Source organism: Emys orbicularis, chromosome 10, assembly GCF_028017835.1.
Source record: "Emys orbicularis isolate rEmyOrb1 chromosome 10, rEmyOrb1.hap1, whole genome shotgun sequence".
In the NCBI taxonomy this organism is placed as follows: Eukaryota; Metazoa; Chordata; order Testudines; family Emydidae; genus Emys; species Emys orbicularis.
In genome coordinates, this window is record NC_088692.1 from 3,604,376 (window position 1) to 3,629,016 (window position 24,641).

The 24,641-nt window shown below is 46.2% G+C and overlaps 1 protein-coding gene across 1 annotated transcript in view; it reads left to right on the forward strand.

Moving 5' to 3' along the window:
- The first annotated feature begins 234 nt into the window (after window positions 1-234).
- PKD1 (polycystin 1, transient receptor potential channel interacting) overlaps window positions 235-24,641 on the forward strand; it is a 131,309-nt gene continuing 106,902 nt past the window's right edge. The window contains exon 1 of the mRNA XM_065411612.1: window positions 235-503. Within this exon, the coding sequence (XP_065267684.1) occupies window positions 235-503 (269 nt within the window). The remainder of the gene's footprint in view (window positions 504-24,641) is intronic.

Here is a 24,641-nt window from a genome sequence, read left to right on the forward strand (position 1 = left end):
CGGGCGGCGGGAGGAGGAGCCCTAGCCGCGTCCCAGGCCAGCGCTGCAGCGGCGGGCAGGACACAGCGCGCAGCCCGAGCCCTGGCCGGAGGAGCGCGATGCGTCGGGGCCGCTGAGCCCAGGCAGGGGCCATGCAGCGGGCCGGCCGGTGCTGAGCCCAGCGCGTCCCGGGCCCGGGGCTGTCCGGGCCGGGGGGATCGGCGGGCCGGGGCCATGCCCTGCCCGCAGTGAGCGATGCCGTTTGGAAATGGACACACTGGATCACAGCGCAAACATGGCGTCCCCTCGGCCAGGCTCCCCGTCTCGGGCTGGTGCCTGCTCTGCTGCCTCCTGTGCGGGGGGCTGGCCGCGGCCAGGGGCCCCCTCGCCCAGAGCTGCCAGCCCTGCGGCCCCAGCTGTTCCTGCGCCGGCGGCAGGGCCCCGGGCTCCTGCCTGGTGAACTGCTCCTCGCGGGGGCTGGAGCAGCGCCCGGCCCTCGGCGTCCCGCCGGCAGCCACCGCTCTGTAAGTCCGGCTGCGCCCTGGGCGCACGGGGAGGGGGCGCACGGGCACCCGGGGACGGTCCTGGGGGGTGTCACCCACCCGTGCACGAGCCGGGTTGAGCCGCCTCCGGCTCGCGGGTTGCTCAGGAAACAAACTGCCCGCTCTGCTCTCTGCTTGCCGGGAGGTGGCTAGGCTCGGGGGGCTGCAGTCACCCCCCGGCATTGCGGGGTGGTAGTGGGGAGGTGGGTGAAAGGCAGGTCTCCCCCTCCTCTTGCCCCAGCAGGCGCGAGCCTCTGCCTGGCAGCCTTGTTTTGTTGTCAAAGGAAGAGAAACGCGGGGGGCACCACTGACCTCTTGTTTGCCACCAAAGCTGCAGTTGGCACTGGCCTGGCACTGAAGGCCAGGGCTGAGAGCTAGATTGCACGAGGCATAAGAATTCCTTCCACGGAGGAATAGTTTTCTTTTAAACCTGTGAACGTTAGCAACCCCCTTCCTCCCCCCAGCGGGGCTGGGATCTTTCCAAGTGAGCCGGGTCCCGAAATCTCACCTTGAAGAATTGGAGGTGCTCTGGCGGTTTTAGTAAACTTTCTTTCCAGCAGTAGTTTTCCTTGTCTTGCAGGGGGGATTTTGTAATAGAACTTGCTGTGATTTATGCTGGGACACAGATCATATGTATGACAGCAGAGGCAAATATGGAAAAATCAAGGGAAGATTGCTTAGTACTAGATGTGCAAGAATTTGAATGTGTGCAGAACTGTACTTACTGAAGCATGTGATTTAACTAAGAATGATACAGTGGCCTGGTGGAGAAATCAAAAGGAAACAACTCCAGCATCTGTAAATGAAGGTGGTCCAATCCTGCATGTAACTTCACACAATGGCTTCAGTGGGACAGCTCATGTGAATTATGTTACTTGTGTGTAAGTAACAGGGCTGCCAGCAGTAGCAGGACACTGGATTTGATGACCGAGGAGGCCCCTTCACATCCTATGTTATATGTGTAACTTTGCTGATGACACCCACAACCAGGACTAACACGCATAAACTTACATTCATAAGTGTTGACAGAATCAAGCAACTGCCTTGCGACTGTGGGCTTAGATCTTTGCAAAGACTTCTGCATGTGCTCAACTTTTTGCATTTTAAGTGGTGTGCAGACTTTGCAAATATTTGCAAGCTCAGGACCGTAGGCTTCTACCAGGATCCTGAATAACAGTGTTATGGTTATGCCAAGCTTTTAAGGTCTTCTCTGGTATGTTAGAGGAAAATAACAGGCCGTTCCCTTTTGCTTTGGGTTTAAGGAGGTGTGGGACAGTGGGTTTCAGAGAACCCCAGTGGAAGTTATGGAGTGAAGGCCCTATCTATAGATGGAACCCCGTGGCCACGATTTAAACACGGGCTGCGTCAGGGGAAGATACACAGACAATTCAAATGTTTGATCAAAACTTCTAGAGAGAAGTAGCAGCAAAGCGAGGTGATTAGTACGTTTCTAACTGGTTTTTGATTCAATGACGTTAATGACCAAGTCACGTTTAAGAATCATGCTGATCCCTAGAACGGTTCGGTCAGTTAAATAAACCTGCTATTCCAGCCTTTTAAACAGGTTGAAGAGGAGCTGTGGGAATTGTTATTTTTTCTTTTAACGAGTGAGTTCAGATCAGTAGTTGTCCTACATAGATAAAACTTTTTAGGGAATAACTTTTCTGTTCTTCAGGGGACAAAACCCTCTCATAGGTTTTGTTGAAAAGGAAACAGACACCTAAATGATATTTCCCTGTGCAGTAAGAAAGTTTCAGTTTATCCACATCCTATTGATATTGCAATAAGGTAAATATCAGCTTTAGTGTTAGTGTTACTTAACAATAATTTTTAAATCTGTGAAGTTTTAAAAGGCCATTGTTTTGCATAATTCTACTGGCAATCCCGGAAAGCGTGCAGTATTCGGGAACCTATACAAGCTGTAAGTCATTCACCTTTTTGTACTTTTTTTAAGAATAAAAAAAGTCACAAATACCTTTGAAAACTTTATAATGTGGATCAAGGGGACAGACCTAGCGTAGCTTCGGAGAGAACTACAGCTTTTCATCTAGAAGTGGAGGTGTGCGTTTTAAGTATTTTCCTACAACAAAATTAGAGTATTAAGTGTTTCTTTTACTGGGAGATTTAAATTGTAGAAATATACTCTGGCCCTAGGATATAAAAGCAAGACGTACAACTTCAAGGAACGTGTTAAGTTTTTAAATTTATTTCTGAAAATAAAGTAGAAAGTGAATTTTGCAGAAATCCCTCAACTGGGCAAGATTAATTTGTATTTATTTACTGGTTGCGCGAGCTGCACAATAGGCAGTTAGACATTTGTGATGGAGGTTCTGCAAATTTAATGTTGCTTTGGACAAAATAAGTGTGTATAAAATTGGCCTCTTCTCATAAGGATCTTTAAAAGGCTTCTGAAGACAGTGATGAGGATTAAAAGTATCACTGGAACGTCAGTTCAAGCTTTCTAAAACCGAGTTGGGGTTATTGTGGTGGCTTTATGGGTATTACTAATTTTGCGAGTGAGTGCTTAAGACAGCTAATTATTGTTCAGCGGTGTTGGGTGGTAAAAGCACCCGGAACCATTAAGATGGGCCCTTAATATATACAAGAGCTACTGGACATCATCTAACTTAAATACTCAAAGCATGTTATACATTCTACTGGAACAAGCACATTGAAACCTCAAGGTAATATTATTAGCAGTAGGATTTTTCCTATTTTAATTTATGTGAAATTATTTGTTTACAGCCCTATTAATGCGAATGGTTCACAAGAAGAGTGATCTTTGGAATTCACAAATTTGAGCTATATCTGAATTTGCAAAGGGATCTTTGGCAGGATATGGATCATTTAGGATGCACAGTAAAGGCTCTGTTGGGGATCAAAGTATGTGTTTTTAATACTTTGTCTCTCGGCATAAGTTGTGGTGAAGTTGTGCCCCTCCTTTGGAAATGCACTGCAGAATTTGGATATGAGATACAGTGTAGAAAGATTGCTAGCCTATTTGACCTTCTAACGGGGAGAAAGCGTGAGCATGTAATTATGGGTGTCATAACTGTATGATAAGAGCTATAAGAGTTCAATTACTCCAGGGGTGCATTTAGCCCCCCATCTTTACACCCCGCAAGATAGGAGGGAAACTCTACAACCTAACCATTATGTGCTGCCTTTATCGACTATTGACAGATAAGGCAGTTGGACTTAAATATTCTGCTTCCTATTCTCATGTAATGGCTTGCAGTGATATTTTGTAGTAAGAAAAAAGTTGTATAAATAATTTTTAAACACAAAATGCAGCTCTATCAACCTTTATGAAAGCAGTACTGATCAGCAACTATGAACCCTGAAGGAATTATATAACCTTTGTGGTGAAGTCCTCAATTTAGCAGTTATGCACATATTAACAGTCCCACTGAAGTCAATGTGATTACGTGTGTGCAAGTGTAGAATCAGAGCCTAGGATAGGAATGCTCATGATAAAACCTCTTTTGGCCAGCATAACAGACACGGCATTTTCAGAATTGCAAACACTGAGGGAACGGTTACCATGAATACAGAAGAAATGCCACATCCAAAGAATCACCAAGGAAAACAAGTACTGCCAGAAATATAGTATGCATACCTAGATGAAAGCAGTCTCCTGTTCCATTTAATAGCAACATCAAATCAAAGTTAGTCACCCTATAAGGCAAATAACTTGAAGACATCTAATATAAAATGTCTAAACAAACATAAGAGGAAAGGCTATTGTGTAAATTGATCATCTTCAGTCCTTAACGTAAAAAGGTACTTTAAATGCAAGAGTTTTCAAGTGGCAACCCTGGTCGTTTTGTATGTTCACCCCAATTGAGAGGAATTCTGATAATATCTTAAAGTGTTCTTCTCCCATTGGTTGTGGATTTATGCAAACTTTTTGTTTGGGATCTTAGATCTTTTTGGTGAGACAGATAATCCTGATTTAGATTTCAGTTGAGATCAGAGACTTGTTTTCTTTCCCCTGTGAATATTTACTGTTTCTGACACCTCTGGAGTATCTTAGTGACTCTTTTTTTAAATACAGGGATTAGAATCTTGTCCATAGAAATGTCGGTCTGGAAGGGAGCATGAAAAGTCATCAAGTCCAGCCCCCTGCACTGAGGCAGAAAACCTAGGCCATCCCTGACAAGTGTTTGTCCAGCTGGTTCTTAAAAGCTTCCAGTGACAGGGATTCCACAACCTCCGTTGGAAGATTATTTCAGAGTTTCACTACCCTTATTGTTAGAAAGTTTTTCCTAATATCTGACCTAAATCTCCCTTGCTGCACGTACTACATAATCTTCTTGTCCTACTTTCAGTGGACATGGAGAACAATTGTTCCCAGTCCTCTTTATAAACAGCCCTCAGCATATTTGAAGACCGTTATCAGATCTCCTTTTCTCAAGACTAAACACGTTCAGTAGAAACTCATGTATTTGTCCTTCGGTAATCCATAATAGTAGTAATTCTTGGGTGATACCACTATCAGAATGCTGCAGCAAGGTCTTGTTGTTGCTCTTACAATCTATGGGCCCAAACCTGCCGACACGCACATTTCAGTAGTTCCATTAGCTTCAGTGCGATGGCTTAGGCGTGTAGAGTTACTGACGTGCGTTAAATCTTTGCAGTTTTGGGACCTGTATTACTAATTTAACCCTGCTTATTATAGGGGGATGTGTCAGCAACCCCTATTTTTATGTTGCCTAACAAATAATCTAAGCAAACCCTGTCAGTATAAATGTATTTTAAGATGCAGGCACATATATTTTTTATTTTTCCTAACTCAGTTATTTGCATGACTTGGTAAGTTTCAGTAGGTCTCCGAGTCATTAATAGAATTTATTTATTTCTATTTCAACATATAAACATAAGAAATTCCTATCCAAGATTCAAGTCATGCTTGACAGGTAATGAAAAATGAAATCCAATTAAAACAAAGCAGCAGTAGCAAAACACTCTCTCTGTACAAAAGCAGCCAGCCCACAAAACCAAAACATCCCTACTTTAGTCATGAAAAACCTGAATTTCACTCAAATAAGCATCCTTATCGCCACCTAAACGGGAGGTTCTGGTTTTCTTTTTTCCCCCCAAAGAAAGACTTTTTTTTTTTAAATTAAAAAAAAAAAAAGAGAGCGCACCAGTTGAGGTGCAGGAATAAAATTAATTAAAAACAAAATGAACTCAGTCTATTGAAAGGACAAAACTGCATGAGGTACAGAAGGAAAATATGTCCCAGTTAATACATTGAACAAGGTAGGGATTATGTAGTACGTGATTGACGCCAATGAGCTAAGATATTAGTGCGGTGTCACTGTAATGTCTGTTTTGTTTAAGGCAATGCCCTACAGTGGACTACAGAGTTTGCTACTCTCCTTCCAGATGTTTCAGACAAATTACCCCTATATCTTAAGTGTTCGTTGGCTTTTTATTCTGACGTCTAACTTTGGCTTTTTGTCTGCTGCTGGCATAAAGCATTTTAGTAACAACAACCACCTACTGTTTGGGGACAACACTGTCAGTCTGAGAGATGGCGTTAGAGCGGTTTCTGTGTATTTGCTTAGAGAATTTGCCAAGCTGCCATGTAGAAACTGGAGTGACAGAGAAATCTCTTGCCTCCTAGACTCCAGCCCAACCATTTAAGAATTTGCACTTAGTAATTCAGCACAACCAAATGTGAACAAGAGCAATAATTTAAGGAGACAAACTGAGAAACCACAGCTAGACACCTCAAGTGGGTGGAGTGAATACAGAGCTCACTAGAGACCCCGTTCTGCTGCAATTCAGTGATGCAGGATCAGGTCCTAAGTATGTATCAGTGTTTGGGAAGAGGCTTTGGAGGTACCTGATGGTGTTTTGCTCCTATATATTTAAAGAGTTAAGAAATAGAATTTTAACACCATTAAAATAAATCCAGCTGTGGGACTTGCTTGTTCATTGTTTTAAAATGATTGTGCTAAATAATTTCTTGACCAGTTAATCATTCCTTCCAACGATCTATTGGGAGGGATAATGGGTAGGGTGAGTGTGAGGGAACGCCTTATCTTTGTACAATTCATGTGGCTGGGTTATCCTGAAATTCAGGTGATGTTTAGAAGGTGTTTTGCTTTTGTGTCATTAATTTTGTTTTTCTCTTTCTTTCTGCAATTCATTTTCCTTGTGTCACTTCCCTCATTTTAGAACTAATTGTATCGCTTATTCCACCACCCCTTTAATGCAGCTCCTTCTTGCTTTTGCATTCTGAACGGAAAGCATGGGCCCAATCTCAAACCACTATTCACGCAGGGTGGCCCACTGGTAGTCTACTCGCGTGAGTAAGGCAAGCGAGATTGTTCAGCTGCTTCGTTCTGCTCTCGCACCATGGGAATCTTTGCTGTTTTTAATCCTACATTTTAATCAAGCGATTTTTAAAAAAATCACCTGTTAATGCTTTGCTCCCTGTTTGTAGTTGAATGGAATTCCTTGTTGTATCTCATTGTGAATTATTTTCCCCACAGTGGTTTCCGTATTGTAGAAGAGGGGCAACACAGAAATCCTTCTCCAGGCCCTGTTCTTCTTCTTTATGGACGCATTATCCTTATTTAACACTGCTTCCCCATCACCTACCTATGGACTGCCTCCTGTCAACTTCAAAGACCTGAGGGCCAGATCGACCTCAGTTCTATTGACTCCCCCCCCCCCATACCTCCTCCCCTTGGTTAGCATAACATGCTTGTACAGAGCAGGTCACCTTCCCCTTTAGTGGCTGGTCCACAAAGAGGATGAGGCTTTTGAACTAGACCCTTCTTTTCGTAAGTTACATTCACATTCAGGAGAAGGCTAGCTAGGTTTTTATCTTACAAGGTTCTTTTTACTAAGGGCTTGCATACACTTGAAAGACTACAGCGGGACAGTGACTATAACGCTTCAGTGTAGACGTTACTTATGCTGAGGGGAGAGGTTCTATTGGTGTAGGTAATCATCTCCTCAAGAAGCAGTAGATTGACAGAAGAATTCTTATATCAATTTAGCACTGTCCACATGGGGACTTAGGCCTGGTCTACCCTACAGAGTTAGGTTGACACAAGGCAGCTTACATTGACCTAACTATGGAAGCATCCACACTAAAATTTCGCTCCCACTGACATAATCATCCTGCTACGCCAACTTAATAACTCCACTTCCCCGAGCGCCGTAGAGTTGATGTCACTGTCAGTGTAGACACGGTGTTGCCTACATTGACTGTTACTGGCTTTCAGAAGCCATCCTACAATGGGCCACGCTGACAGTACAGTCGGTACAAGCGCTCCGGGTGAGGCCGCGCACTGCCGACACAAGGAGTGTAGTGTGGACACGCAAAAGCGATTTAGTTAGTGTGGCAGCCGTATGCCAACGTAACTTAGGTCAACATAAGTTTGTCGTGTAGACATACCCCCTTAGGCTGTCTTAACTACATCGCTCAGAGGTGTGGCTTTTTCATACCACCGAGTGCTGTAGCTGGGTTGATCTAATTGTCTAGTATAGACCAGCCCTAAGATACTGATAATAAATTCCAGTTTAGCTTCAGCAAGACTACATGTGAGGTATAAATATTTCACAATGCATTGCAAGCCAAACACTGAATTGTAAAGGGTAACAAAACAAAAAAAGTTAAAATCATGAAAACAGATTTAAAGCATTTGGTCATCAGTAACAGTGTTTGCAATTTCCAGTATAACCATGGGTAGCATTTCTTGTGGTTAAATTGCAGAAACCATGACTAGAAACCAGAATTTTGTTGTTGTTTTTGTATTCATCAATTTTTAAGAGACATGCAGCTGATGGATTTTAAAATAGAAATAAACATTTTCTAGATACTCTGACTGGGAGGAAACTTACCTATTAACCCTGTAGTGAATAGGTTAGCAGAAAACACAGACCACCACTGGTTGTGGTCTCATATCTCAGAAGCTAAGTAGCACCAGACCGGGTCAGTACTTAGATAGCATGAGAGCCCAGGAAAGTCCCATCTATGGCACAATGGTTTTAATTTATTAGATAACACTTTTCTGTGCCAGTGCTCAGCCTGGTGCTACAGTGCACTGGTTTGTACCAGTGCCATTTTTGGGCAGAGATGAAAAAGGAGGCGTGTGTGTGGTAATGAAAAGTGCCAGGGGGATTTTCGCAAGAGCAGGGACAGTAACCATGGTAACATGCTGTAATGCCAATTTGGTTTATACAGGCTGCCTCCCTGAAATCCCCACTCAGGTTTCAACTGATTCAGTATTCTTCACTTCCTGTCCTCAACTTCAGCATAGCACTGGTGTGTGCTGCTAGTAAAACAGTAGCAACCTCCTCTGGGGTGGGCATGTCAGAAGCTATGGGCTGTGCAGGGAGCCAGGGGCCCATGTGGATGGAGCCAGTTGCAGGATTGGGAAGATGTCCCAAAGCTATTTACAAGTTCTCTCAAGCTGAAAGGCATCATAGAAGTTTGCCTTTGTTTTTCCTATCCCAACAGCACAATTTAAACAACGTTTACCAAAACGGGAAGGGCAGAGAACATCTGGCTGCACAATATGGAATTCAGGACAGGAATAGCATGCACAGCTAACAGCTTAGTACCCTAAGAAAAGCAAGTTAGTGTGTGTCATCATGGGATGGGAGAGACTGGACTGGCTGACTTTGACAATAACATAACAGAATCTGCTGAACAGATTTTTGCAAGCTAAGACCATTCAGAAAAAACAAACAAAAACAAAACAAAAAACTCATGATGAAAGAAGCTTTGAAACCCCATGCCAGGAACTCATAACTGTCTTACCCATCTCAAATTGCGTTCAAGTCATCATTCCTTGTCTGATTACATTCCAGTTACTGTTAGGCAGCTGGGACAGAAAACCCAAACACTATCCATGTGTTCTAGGCCAGAGCCTGCTAGCGTGTGAGTAACATTTTTGTATTGAGGGTACACGCTATAATGGGAACCAAACAAGGGTGCTGGAACAATGTGTATAGTGTGGGTGCTGAGAGCCATTGAACCAAATTGTAAACCCTGGATATGATGGAAACCACTTCAAGCCAGTTCCAGCACCTATGGAACCACACGCTTTCCTCGGTTGGAGTTGGCAGGCGTTGAGTATTGGAATTGGGATAATTTGAAAAGTGTTCATGCAAAGACACTCAACCCCCTCTACCCTTTGACAGAGAGCTACAGATTATGTGTGACCAGACTCACACTGGCTCAGATTTGTGTCTTTTTTGCAGCATTGTGGGAAAAGAAGAAAACTATGTACAGAAAAAACTAAGACACAGGGGGCTGGATTCCGCCTTCACTTACAGGGGCCTGCTGATGTCAATAGACAGAATTTGGCCCAATGATGATATCACCTTCTCTGTAATAAAGTCATTCTTAAGGCACAAGGCTAACTTGCGTCTGCTTTGAAACTGGGGTTCCCGGTGAGGAGTTGGCAGGATGGGCTAGAGCCAGGAATCTTGAAAATGGGCTCTGTGCAAGGTTCCCAGTGCAAATGTCACTAATGACATTCTGCTTGGACTTGCAGCCTCTTTGCTGTGCCAGCCTTGGGCGCTACACAGCTCTCTACCCATGCACTGCAATCCCTTGCCCTCCTTGTACCTGACCAGTAGGGCTTCATGGTGCTCAGAGCTTCCCCAATTGCAGCTGCCTCAAGGTCTTCCTTGGAAGGGTGGAGGGCTTGCAGACCACTGAGAGGCTAACAGCGTCATTTACAGCAAATTCTGTAGGCAGTGACTTGAACCTGCTTTCCCTGCAGTTTTGGTGGGGCAGAAAATGCTGCGCACCATCCATTGTGGCCTTTAGTTGTTTGTAAAATTCTTTGGGCTCTATAACCAGCAGTCAGTATTTTTCGGAAACACCCCATCCTGTTAGCAGGTGTTGATCCTACTAGGAATGGGTTAAGTGGGTTCTGCTGAGGTAATTGGCTCGTAGCCCCCAAGAGATGGGAGTGGCTCTTGGAAGAGAGGATGTAGGGTGGGGGCTGAGCAGTTTCAGAGGAGGAACCCTAGAAGCACCCAAGCTTGGGAAGGTCTGAGATGAATTTTTATGCTGTGCAGATAATTTCTTTGTTCAAAAAGCCACACCCTAGGAAGGGAGTGAAGTGATTTTCTGACTCTACAGTATGTGGAGTTTTAGATCAAGTTGGTAAAAGCATCTGTTTACAGGTCCCTTCAGGAGTATGCTTAGATGTAGCAGTACAATTCTCACTTGGGGTGCAAGTAGACCTGGATTGTATATTTAGATACCAAGGTGATGGGTACATTGTAGAATCATGTAGTCCAGTCCCCTACACTGAGACAGGATTAAGTATTATCCAGATTGCCGCTGACAGGTGTTTGTCTACCTGTTCTTAAAAACCTTCATTGACAGAGATTCTACAACCTCCCTAGGTAATTTGTTCCAGTGCTCACAGGTAGGAAGATTTTCCTGATGTCTAACCTAAAATCTCTCTTGCTGCAATTTAAGCATGTTACTTCTTGTCCTATCCTCAGAGGCTAAGGGGAACAATTTCTCCTCCTCAAACAACCTTTTATGTACTTGAAAACTGTTATCAAGTACCCCCTCAGTCTTCTCTTCTCCAGCCTAAACAAACCCCATTTTTTCAATCTTTCCTCGTAGGTCACGTTTTCTAGACCTCGAATCATTTTTGTTGCTTTCCTCTGGACTTCCTCCAGTTTGTCCACATCTTTCCTGAAGTGTGGAGCCAGAACTGGACATAATACTCCAGTTGAGGCCTTATCAGTGCTGGGTGGAGTGGAAGAATTCTGTCTCGTGTCTTGCTTACAACACTCCTGCTAATACATCCCAGAATGATGGTCGCTTTTTTTTTTTTGCAGTGATATTACATTGTTTACCAATATTTAGTTTGTGATCCACTACACCTCCGAAGTCGTTTTCTGCAGTGCTCTGTCCTAGGCAGTTATTTCCCATTTTGTATGTGTGCAACTGATTGTTCCCTCCTAAATGAAGTACTTTGCATTTGTCCATATTGGATTTCATCCTATTTAATTCAGACCATTTCTTCAGTTTGTCCAGATCATTCTGAATTTTAATCCTATCCTCCAAAGCACTTGCAACCCCTCCCAGCTTGGTATCAGCCGCAAATTTTATAATGTACACGCTATGCCATTATCCAAATCATTTATGAATAGATATTGAATAGAACTGGACCCAGGACAGATTCGTGCGAGCCCCCACTCAATGCACCTTTCTGGCTCAATTGTGAGCCATGGACAACTACTCTCTGAGTATGGTTTTCCAACTAGTTGTGCACTCACCTTATAGTAGGTTCGTCTAGGCTATATTTCCCTAGTTTGTTTATGAGACGGTCACGCAAGATGGTGAAGATATATGAAATCTGCTACTTCCCCCCATTCACAAGCTTGCTACCCTGTCAAAGAAGGATATTAGGTTGGTCTTGATAAATCCATATTGACTGTTTCTTATTACAGTTCAAGTGCTGACAAACATTGTTTGATTATTTGCTCCATTATCTTTCCAGGTACGGAAGTTAAGGTGACTAGTCTATAATTCCCCGGGCTGTCCTTATTCCCCGTTTTTATAGATAGGTGCTATATTTGCCCTTTTCCAGTCCTTGGGTCTCTTTCCCACCCTCCATGACTTCTCAGAGATAATTACTAATGGCTCAGAGATCTCTTCAGGCAGTTCCCTAATTAAATGTCCATTATTTGTCTAGATATTTGAAGGGTGCTGTGCTGTGAACACAAAATCATTGCGTCCATGGAGATACACCAGGAGTTATTGTACTGACAGGAACACATGGGCCCCTCTAGTAGCTGAAGCCAGATATTGTTCCTTTTATTTATTTATATCTGGCAGGCTCGTGGCGCTTGGAAGAACGTTTAAGTGGCTATTTTTTACTTCTCCGTTCATCTCCTTGTCTTATAGCTGGGCCGGTTGTGGTCAAGGGTGGCATCCCGTTTCTCCTTTCCCAGCATGGCTTAACTAAAACAGATGTTCCCATTCCTAACACTCACGTAATGCATTTCCAGCATTAGATCAACGCTGGCAAACAGGCTGTGACGTGTGGAGGGAAGATGGTGTGTAGCCCCTTTGGCCCTGCGTCTCCCCGCCAAACTTTGGTTGTTATTTTCAGAGTTAGCCGCACTTCTCTCTCTCTGAAATTAACCAGAGGGGTGTGGCTGACTCCCCCAGTCGGCTTTGAAAATTGCCACCTGTGCGTGTGACACAAAGCTGGTGTCTCTTTCCTCCCCCTCCTCCCATCTCTGGCAGCGGGGACAGGCGCGGACTGTTCCTCCAGCACGCCTGGTTGATAGGGGAATGTTCACGGGTTTTGCCTCATGAGTTGCTTCTGTGCTGTTGCCTAATGGTTTTCACATGCAGAGGGAGGCTGCATTTCTGTTTTCCAGCAGACTGAACTGTCTGAGCCGTGTTCTCTCGCTGGTGCCAGGCGGGTCCATGGAATGATAATCATCATCATCACAGGCCTCATCCTCCCAAGTTCTGAGTGCACGGCTGCCGCGGCAGTCTAGGGGCGCTCCGAGGGCTCACAGAGGGGAGCCCCGTCTATGGGAAGCGTCTCCCCTTTCGCTCTAAGGGGCTGCAGGACTAGTACCACAATTGGGAACAATTAAAACTGCATCACATACAGACTATACAGTCCCAGACAGAAGGGGAACAAGCCAGATCCACTCCCAGGGGGTGGGTTTATGACCTGGAATTGCCCAGCCAGCCCCTCCACCTCCAATCCTTAGAGGTCTCAACGCCCCCATTTTACTCCTTCAATCCCCTCCCTCCTTCTCATCAATAACCCTCTCACTCGCCACTCCTTTCTCCTGAACTGTATTGTGCCTTGTCATGGTCTACAAGCATAGATCGCTCCCCAAAAGAGCTTATGAAGCATTAGGTATAGGGCAAAGTCAGTCCCGTATACAGGGGACTATGCTCCACCTAAGTCCTCAAGATAGGACTTAACTGGTGCCTAGCTCTGCAGCTGGCCCTCTGTACAGGGGTGAATTTCATTCTTACCCTGCTACAGCAAGCACCACACAGGGTCAGAAAGCTTTGTAAGAGGGGCAGCTTTTTAAAAGGAAGGATTGGAGTGAAGAAAGGGTGGTCAGTTGGAACGTGGGAATTCATAGCTTCCAGGGCCAGAAGGGACCATTATGATCCTCTAGTCTGACCTCCTACATAACACGGGCCAGCGAACTGCCCCAAAATAATTCCTAGGGCAGCTCTTTTAGAAAAACATCCACTCTTGATTTAAACATGGCCAGCGACGGAGATTCCCCCCCGACCCTTGGTGAGTTGTTCCAGTGATTGATTACTCTCACCATTCAAAATGTACACCTTCTTTCTCATCTCAGTGTGTCCAGATTCAATGTCCAGCCTTGGGATTGGGTTACACCTTTCTCTGCTAGACTGAAGAGCCCAGTATTACATATTTGTTCCCCAGGTAGGTACTTACAAACTGTGGTCAAGTCACCCCTTAACCTTGTCTTTGGTAAGCTAAATGGAATGAGCTTCTTCAGTCTATCACTAGAAGGCAGGTTTTGTAATCTTTCTCCTGGCTCTTCTCTGAGCCCAATGAAGTGTATTTAACATTTTGTATTGTGATAATACCTTGGGGCCTTGATAAGGGATCAGGCCCCTGTTGGGCTAGACACGGTATAAACCCAGCAGAGAGATGGTCCCTGTCCTGAAGCAGTTACATTTTTGCACGATTACTTGCACTGTAAGCGTGGCACGTAGACAGTCTTGCCAGTCATGCCTGTTTCACAAACAATCCCTTAAAACCACACCGCGACCTTCTTTCAGTTATTTCTGTCTTGCAAACCTGTCTTTGCACCCAGATGCTTTCGTCCCATCACACAGTTTCAAACTTTTTTAAATTATCCCCCCTCCCCCCCACACACACACACATTTGAATGGGTTCCTGGAAACTGGAGATTTAAAAATGGGAAGTGCTTGTCTGAAATCTGATGCAGTGATTCCCGAGGAGAATACTTTCCATTTGGAAAGGTCTTGGCCCCTTTCCAGCGCTCTGTTAAAGTTGTTCTAGATGGTGGCTCATTATTGCTACCTCAGTGGGTTTTATTTAAAAAAAAAAAAAAAAAAAAAACTGTTACATAAGCAACAAGTTGGCGAATCTATTAGTTGGGCTCACTTCTCAGCTATTCCACTACATGAAGTGACTGAGGGGTTGAGATGCACTGAGACAAACAGAGTAACATTGGCCAGAGATTCATAAGTAATTAATTAAATCTGTGCAGATCAAAGGTTTCTATCAGAGTGTGGGAACGTTAGTTTACTCCTACAGAAGGAAAACAAGATCAGTGGCCTTTATGGAGCAAATTCTGTACTGACTGGCAACCCTGGAGTCAGTGCAGAATTTGCCTCAAGCCTCTTTAAAAGTCTAGTGCAGACAAAGTGGAAGTAGCAGAACTATAAGCTGCAAGGAGGGTTGCACTATTTCATGTTAAGAATGCAGGTTTTTTTAAACCTCTCCTGTAGTTTATTTAGGAGAGTGAAAAGTGGACTGGATTCATACAAATAGTAATGAATGGCCCTACATTTACAAAGCTAACTTACGATTGCTGCTCCCACTACTGAAATGCAGCCACCTCTGGGTGCAACATGGCGACTGTTTTATACTGCACGTGGCGCATGCCAAGGAAGTTATCCAAATGGAACGGGAGAGGTTTGTTAGGTAGGCAGAACACAATTCCCCCATGGGATTTGGCAAGAGCTGACAGATCTGTTCTTACAAAGGATGCTACAAGTCCTTCACAGGTGGTCAGGGCCTCCATTCAAACAGTGGCACCTCCAAGAGGTCCAGGCCCCAGCACCCTGCCCCAGAATTGATTCAGGATTGAATCTGGAGGCAAGGTCACGCTCTCCTTAGTCACTACATGTTAATATCACCTTCCCAGTATCTGCTAGTAGAGTTACAATTTTGCTATTCTCCGTAGAATTTATTCCTGCTCACTTGGTCGGATTGCACCTAGTAACTCCATCGATTTCAATAGTGGCTCTGGATTTACACTGAACCGAGAACAGAATTGGGCCCACAGACTGCAGTGTCCAAAGGGTTAACTCCGATTTGCCATCTTTTCTCGAGAATGAGCCACTAAAGCAAACCGCTGCGTTCTGTCTGCCCATGGATTATGTTAGACACCTCAAAGCTTGCAGCCTTGTCACATGAAGTTAGAAAAAATTGGGAGAGGAAACTGTTTGACAATTTATAATCCCCACCCTCCGCCCTGAGACAGAGCTTTCCCCAAACTAGAAGCCTGCAGTAACTGCTGAAGACAGACCTTCCACAATTCGAGAGCAGCCAGCACAGAGGCCAGATGTCCCTCTGCCCAGCAGTACGGGTTCCTTTTCTCAAGGAACTCTGATCTCTTCCACGTACCCCTGGAGTTTAGCTCCTGTTCACTCACACACAGACAAGGAGGCGAAAGTGGAGCCTGCAGTATTTTTAAAACTCAGTTGCTGCAAGTCTGCGGAGAGGCGGGACTGGGAATGGAATACTGTAGTGAGCAAGAGCGGTTGTAAAAAAAAAAAAAAAAAAATGAGGAGTCCTTGTGGCACCTTAGAGACTAACAAATTTATTTGGGCATAAGCTTTCGTGGGCTAGAGAAGCGGGTTCTAGCCCACGAAAGGTTATGCCCAAATAAATCTGTTAGTCTCTAAGGTGCCACAAGGACTCCTTGTTTTTTTTTTTTGCTGATACAGGCCACCACTCTGAAACCTGTCACCATGCAAGAGCGGTTGTGCGTGTGCACATTTGAATGTACAGGGATAAAATGTAAATAGGCAGCAAGAGTTAGGGACCAACATTGCCCTGAGCAGCCCGCTCTCTTCCTTCTACCAAACAGAAGTGGTATAGCTCATTCCCTGTTTTGTGCTGGGAGGTAGCGCTGTCTAGTGGTTGGAGCAGGAGTGGGACTCAGGACACCTAGGTTTTGTTTACAGCTCTGCCGCTGACTTGCTGTGTAGCCTTGCATAGGTCACTTGACCTTTTTGGGGCTCATTTCCCCATGAGGATGATGCTTACCTGCCTCACCGGGCTATTGTAATGATTACTTACAGTATTCACGCTTAGATGCCAGGGTGCTGTATAAAGGCCAAGGATTATGAATTCCTATTTGTAGAATGCTTTGTGGCCCGCAGTTGAAAGGTGCTTTGGAAATGCATAGTGTTGTCACGTACTAAGTCCTGGTCCAACTGCGGTGAGCCCCATGAGAATGAACCACATATCCCAGTTCGTCTTGGGCACACTCACCCATCGCTGCCTTCCAGCCTCTGCACTAGTTTTCACTCATGCCTGGCATCTTTCTAGATGCAAATAATGCTGTAATTCCTTTCAGTGGCACATGACCACACATCCAAGCACAGTTGCCCAGGGCGGAATAATTCACCAAGCCCTTATGCCCAGAGAGATTGATTTTTCTTTAGCAAGTTTTAACACAACTCCAGGTTGTTTGGGGGCAGGACGAGGTAAGGCAAATGCATTTCTGAACGAAACATCCCCCATCCCCTCCACCCCACCTCCCCAATTCACAGTCAGATTTGATTTAGCCCAGGAATATCTGCTCCCCAGAAGAGACTGTTCTGTTGCTAGCTCTGTCGGCTAGGTGGAGATCGCTTGCTGGGGATAGAGAGCATCGCTTTCTCCTGCATCCCATTGCACCAGGGCTCCCCAAGCAAAGCTGTACAGAGGAATTGCTGTAAGCCAAGGCCTGGAAGTGGGGAGGTTGAGCTGAAGACAGCCCTGTGTGAGTTGTAGACTGGGGTTACTGGAAGAGAGGTGAGAAGAGCAGGAGCACGGAATTATACAGCAGCAATGCATGCTAGGACACTAGGGGTTTGTGCCCTTCTATTTCCCATAGGTAATGCCCCAGTGAAGTCAATGGGATGTGGGGAGTTTAGGGTTTCCCACACCCCGGAGTACTGAGGGGAAGGGTTTTCAGTTTATTCCTCCGTAATGGGATCTTACCTCAGCTATCTAGTACATCTGCTGCTTCAGTTTCCATTCTGCTGTGCCATCTGCCTCTTGGGGTAGGCTACTTTATGCCTCGGTTTACCTTCTGGCTGGCTGATTCCATGCCATTTAAGTGCTTTGGCCATAGGGTCAAAGCAAAGAGACTTTATCTTTGTCACACTTCCTTGGCCCTCCCTAACCTGTCACCTGCACTCCATCTGGTGCCTCCTTCCACCCCTCTCTGAAAACCCCAATGATGGGGTCCCAAGCAGGAAGCTAGCACTCAATTGCCCTCCCCAAACCTCTCTGCTTTGCTAACAGTTGCTTCCTTCACTCTTCCCTGGGGTCCTTATATAGGAGCCTGCCTCTTTCTCGGCTTTTGCATGCCCTGCTTGGGTTGCTTCCCCAGCTGACCTGGTAATGAGCCCTGCCTCACCCCACACCTCTTACAATACTTCAAAGAACAACCCCCACCTAGGTAGCTAGCTCACTCTGTTGGTAGGGCAGGCTTCTCCTTATATTCCCTGGCACTCCTTCCCAGAATGCCCTTCTGCCCCAGCCCACAGTCACATGGTGCCTGGAGGACATGCCCCACCAGTCCTTTTGGACTACATCCCCCAGAGTGCCCTGGTGTTGTGCTGGTCCCCCACCAGGCTAGGCCAGTCGTCTCCCTTAAAGGAACCAACACCCCATTGCATTCCCCACAGTTGGAGAAATTTCAAAAGTGCAGCCCAGTGAATTTTGGACATGCGCTCTGTGTAGTGGTGGTGCACAGTGAGGTGACTAAAGCTGGGCTGAGGTGACAACACACAGTAATACACGCTCGGCCTGTCACATCACAAATACCGTATCTGTGAGCCTCTGAGGCCCAGTCTTGGCAAGCGCTTATGCATTTCACTAGCTTGAGTAGTTCCACTGACCTTAATGGCGCTATTATGTGAGTGAAGTGAAACTGGCTAGGCAGGCAGTGTTGTCTAGTGGATTGAGAACCAGCTTGTACTTCAGCAAACCTGGGTTCTGTTCCTGGCTCTGCCAGTGAACTGGGGTTGTTTTTTGCACGGCTGTTTCCCATCCCACCCTTTACTTGTCTTGTCTGCATAGATTATAAGCATCACCAAGCTCCCCACAAAGAGCCCTTTGAGGCAGCATCTGCCTCCGTGTGTGTACAAGGCCTAGCACACTGGAGCTGTGATAGCAGTTATTATCCTTTGAACTGTGGGGGCACCTGGAAACTCCAGCCCTGGTGCATGGCGCACTGTACAGAATCACAACAAAGAGACAGGCGGTTACAGAGGAAGGGCCCACACGTGCTGTCATAGTATAAATAATCAGCCTGGGCGTGTTTTCAGGAGCAGGCCCTAAAGTGGCTCACCAGCTTGTGCATCTAATATAGAATGTATTACCGTATTTAAAAGCTATAATATGTAATAGCTGCTGCGTGTCATGTCACATTCCTGCTGGGAGCTGCTTTTTAACGATAGCTGATTAAAGCGAGAGGAGAGGAACTTGTCCTCTAGCGAGCATGCCCCTTTCTGCTCCCTGACAGGGGCTCTCAGGACTCTTCCTGGGCATTTGATAACGTCTTAAGCTTCTGCCGAGGTCATCAAACGGACTTTAAGGTGGTAACGGAAGCTTCACTTAGCATTTGGGACACTGGCTTCCAGAATGGAGTTTCTTTTGCCTTTTCAAATGTGAAACACATTGCAGCAGCAGTAGCATTTTCTTCTTTTTTCTTTATGAAGCTAGCCCAGGAAGGCCCACAGCAAGGACTGTGAGTTTACTGCTCAGATGAGACGCAAGGCCTCAGACAGGAGGGTCAGAGTCGCCCTTCTGGCGGACTCAGTATTCACACTGTTTCTCTTTTAGCTTCTTAAATTCCTTCCTCTTCTCAGCTCAGGGACTGGTAGGCCACAGGCCTTAGACAGGTGTTCTGCTTCTCCCCAACAGTGGTCAATGCTGGGTACTTCAGAAGAAAGTGTAAAACCCTTTCCTTTGCATAATGCACCTACTTGTGCAGTATTGCACCTTGAGGGAGAGAGGTTTTCCCAAGCCCAGCTAGGGATCAGTTTATGCCATGAAATATGAAGGCATCAGTCCTGCAAGAGCCAATATCCAAGCCCACTGCCGGGGACGGGGACAAAGGGGGCAATTGCCCAGGGGTCCGGGCAATTTAAAAGGACCTGGGGGCCCCCCCGGCCGCCATCACTGCTGCAGTAGCGGCCAGCTGGGAGCCCTGGGCCCTTTTAAATTGCCTGGGGGTGGGGGCCGCAGGGCTCCTAGGTATGTTTGGGATGGTACCGGTGGCAGCAAAGGCAGCCAGGCGGGCATGTGGAAGCCCTGGCCGTGCCAGAAGAGTGCACTGCGCAGCCGGCAGCAGTTCGCTGGGCACCAGCCAGTGCGGGCGCAGCACCGCCCAAATGTCAGGCGGCTCTTTCTAAGGGCCCATTGACTGTTCTGCATGGGCAGAGCTGTCCCTAGGGTATGGCGAATTGGGGCGACCGCTCCGGGCCCCGCGCTTTGGGGGGCCCTGTGGGCTGGTGCGATTGGCCAGCGCGGTCGGTCCTGGAAGTGACAGATTCGTCACTTCCGCCCCGCACTCCCCTAGGGACGACCGTGGGGCCCAGAATTGCTGTCGGCGGGCCTGCCACTATCCAAGCTTTGGGACACTCAGAATCCCTGTGAGACACATGCTCGTGCCAGCAGATGAACTGGCCATACGTACTAAAGGTCCCAGATCCTCATTTGCCGCTTCCATTTGACATCTGTGTTGACATCTACAGGAGTCTTGTGTACCCAAATGCTGGACAGGATATGGCTGTTAGTTGCCTCCGGCAATGGCTCATAAAGCTGTATAATCCTCCTTGTAAGAATGGTGGAATCATTTATGATCCTCTAATCCTGCATCACTCAGCCAAGGATCTAAAGAATTTCTATCCTGGCAGCAGTGGATGGCAAGCAGGCCAAGGTACCCCCTACTGTCTGTCTTTGAGCAATGAGCAAGAAGCCAGCCAAATGATTTTATGAAACGTCATCAGCTCTGCTGCCTATTCACTTGTACCAAGTCAGGAGGGAGAGGAGAAACCGCATTTCAAGCCACTGTAAATCCATCACAAAATGGTTCACTTTAAATGCAGACATTAGGCTGCAGCTTATGTGCCTGGGAGAACCAGAGGAGCAGAATCCGGGAATTGTTATCAGTTATGGAGCAGAAGTACCTAGAGCCCCAGCCAAGATGGTGATAGGCACCATCCATGAACATAACAAGAGACAGGCACTGCCCTGCAGACCGTAGAATGGAAATAGCCAAGACGAGAGAGAAAAAGGAACTGTTATTGCTGGTCTGCAAAAGAATGGAGCGATTAAGTCACTTGCCCAAGGCCCCACGGAGAATCTGTGTCAGAACCTGGGACTGAATCCAGCTCTTCAGAAGCCTGGTCCAGTGTCTTACCCATAAGGCCACCTTGATACCCCCACTATGCCCCATTGTCCATGATTGATAGTCAATGCAATCCTCATGGGATGCAGGGATAGCGATGAATTACAGGGACATACCAAGAGCAGAACACTGGTTCATTTGGCCCAGTCTTCTACCTTGGGCTGAGGGCTGTACCTACTGCTTCAGGGGAAACCAATCTCAACCATTTTGCACTATGCCTAACTCAATAGTGGGAGGGATAGCTCAGTGGTTTGGGCATTGGCCTGCTAAACTAAGGGTTGGGAGTTCAATCCTTGAGGGGGGCCATTGAGGGATTTGGGGCAAAAATCTATGTGGGGATTGGTCCTGCTTTGAGCAGGGGGTTGGACTAGATGACCTCCTGAGGTCCCTTCCAACCCTGATATTAGATGAATTTAGGAAGAAAAATGACCTTCCCAAATCAGCTTATTCCTTGCAATGTGAGGCTTGGCTTCCTCAAAGGCATGTCGGCATCCACCGTGAAACAAGCTACCAGACTGGATGGGGCAGTGTTCTGCTAACATGTTATAATTCCCTATTACATCAAAATATAATGACAGAAAGTGGCAACGTGCACTAATATCTCTCCAGAGTAGTACGATAAAGCCATTAAATCAGTTGGCAGGTAATTAATATATTAAGCTAGGGCACCGATTCTGGGTCTGCTGAACACAGATGGAAGTTTGTACATTAGCCTGTTTCAGGTAAATATGACGTACATCCCCAGCTGCAATATGCAGTGACTTCCCAGTGCATGAGCGGAGCGGCAGCTCCTGAGTTGGTGTCCCCACTCAAACCCTGCTCACCGCAGCCTTACTGAGCCTTTGGGTGCGGATCATAAGTATCACCCGTTGAACGTAACTGTGCTTTGGGGAGTGTTGCCTTGTAGAAGTTTTTATATGCTCATGCTAAGGCCCTGATCCTGCTGTGCAGGGGTCTGCCCACCCTGGATTAGGGCCTAGCAGATTTTTCTTATGCTGAGATAACCTCTTTGTGGTTGACTGTGGGACACAGGCTCTATCTAAGAGAGCATGGTGTGACATGAGGGCATGACATTTCATCATTAACTTCTTGTGCAGAAGTCCCCGATTAATCATTACCGCAGTTTAATGGGCTTCGAGTTTAAACCCAGAAACGTCCGCAGCACCTGACCAGTCCGTTGGCAAAGCCAAAGGGATATCAGATTTTAGCACCCGGAAATGGGGCGCGGCCCTCTGCAGGGCAGGAGGGAATGAAGAGCAATGGTTAATATGTAGATCAGAGTTAATCATTCATTGAACGCCATAGCTACAAACCCCCTCCTTGGTAGCTGTGTTGTGCTCTGTGTGTGTGTGTGCACTGCAAAAAGACAATTGATCACCAGCGTCAGATAGGAAACGAGATGCAACATGATCCCTTTTTGGATCCTTACAAACCATAGCCCTGATAAGTGGAGAATTTCTGGTCCTCCTCCAGGCAAGAGGCCATCTATAGGAGGAGATGCTTGAATGATCTAATAGGGATGAGCAAACATCTCCTGTTGCTGGACGTTGGCCAGCGCTGGGAAACTTGCTGTACCTGCACTCAGGCGCATCCCACTTCAGATACAGTTGCTGATGGCCAAAGAGGAAAATTAAAGGTCTTTTACTGGCCAAGATCTGAAATCAGGGATCTGTGTTTCTCCTGAAACAGTGGATGGCATCATCAACACCTAAAGCAGCAGCAGAAGAATTGGTTTGAATTAATCTGGTGGGCAGGAGGTGCTTACTTACAAGAGTGCATCATCCCACCTCCCTCAGGTGTTCAAAACTGAGTTGGGATCCCCCAAATCATGAGATTAGCTTAAAAATTATAAGACTTTAAAAAATAATAAGATTTCGGGTTATTTTTCTTTGCCGTCTATTTTCAGAGTCTTCGGGTTACACTCAGGTCATGTTTTCAGGCTTTTCTTTGCAACCAGGAGGGCTAGAAACTTACTTAAAAAAAAAAAAGTGAGAATCTCATGTAATCACAAGACTCTGAGAGCTGGAGCTTGCTGGTACCCCGGACCGGATCGGACCGGACCGGCCCGGCTTACTTTCACCTCTGGGTATACTCCAAACCTGGTCTTTCTTTTGGAGGGGGTGGATTGAGGGAGTGAGCTGGTTAGATTTGGGGTGTATGGGCATTCCCAGGAAACTCGATGTCCTGTAGCTTCAATATACGTTTTGTGGATATTATTCTTTGTATTGTATATTTTAATTATTGCAGAGCACCTAAAGATGAAGGATAGATGCCCCCCTAGAAACTCACTGTGTAACCGTTCCCTCTCCGTGCCTCAGTTTTCCCACCTGTAAAATGGGGATATATTTACTAATATTTAGGGCTTGGCTACACAGGGATACTCAGGAAAGTTAATCTGAATTAACAAAAGGTGTGAATTTAAAGTGGATTAAATTCCACTTTAAACCCCTGTGTGGATGCTCTGACTCAGAACTAAAGTGGCCTTAATTTGATTTAGCTTAATTCACTTCCAAAGTGTGGTTTAACTAGTCTGCTGTAAAAGTCAATTTGGATTAACTTTCCTGAGTGTCCCCGTGTAGACAAACCCTTATTTCCTGACATCCAAGGCAGATTGTGGAAACGAATGATGTAGGGCCTGATTCTGATCCAACTTATAGCCATTTTATATCACTGTAACTCCATTGCCTTCAGGGGAATTACTCCCGATTTACACTGTTATGAACGCAGAATCGGGCTCTTCACGGCTGTGTACACTTGGGGGAATTCTCATGCCAAGTCCTCCTGCCATCTGTTGCTCAAACAAATGCTTTGGATGTGTCCGTCTAATGGACGTAGACTGATTGCCTGTGTTGTTGGTCTTTTCCAATTTGAAACGGCAAACCCTAATTGCTCCCTGCAAGTTACCAGGGCTCCTTGGGCAGATTCTCATTAGACAGTATGGTTAATGGGGGGATCAATGAAAGTTTTAAAATGCCTTTGACAGTGTGTTGGACTAGGGAGGATTTCTCTGAGATTACAGGCTCCAGTTGGCAGGGAGAAGTTTTGCTTTATTATATATGCAAAGTGTGAAAGAGCTCAAACATCCTCCCTCTGCGTTTCCAACCCCGTGGGCTAGGAGCAGAGGGTTTGGGAGAGCGTTTTCAGTGAGATGGGTTTGGTAATTACAACAAAGTGAAAGGTTTCATTGCTGGCAGTTTTCCTCGTATTGCTTTCTGGAGACTTGAGCAGTGTCAGGCCAGAGGGTCAGGGAGTGACATGGTGCTAGGGGAAGATTGCACAGCAACTTGGGTGGAGGGCACTGCTTATGCTGGCCCTGGCCCTTTAATGCTCTGGGTACTCTCAGTGTCCAGTGAGGGGAGTTGGGAGCAGCCCTTCCCACCTGTGCAATGTGCAGCATCTGAAAAGCATCAGAGAGAACCTTGAAGTGAGACCATTTTGTGGTGCCAGGGGTGGCTACCCCGTCTCCTCTCCCCTCCCATCACATTGTGGCTGACCAGGCTGACTGGCAGGCACTGGGCAAGCCCCAGCGCTTTGACTCCCTTTTCAGATCCCAGGTAGAATGAATATGTTGCCTGTTTCCAGCATCCTCTCGGAGCTGCATCTGCGCTGGGAGGAGCCCCTGGCAGCAGCTCTGTGGTTGCAGTGCTCGGGACGTCTCTTCCATTCCTTTCCATGCCATCAGGGATATGCCCACTCCAGTTTGTCTCCAGCAAT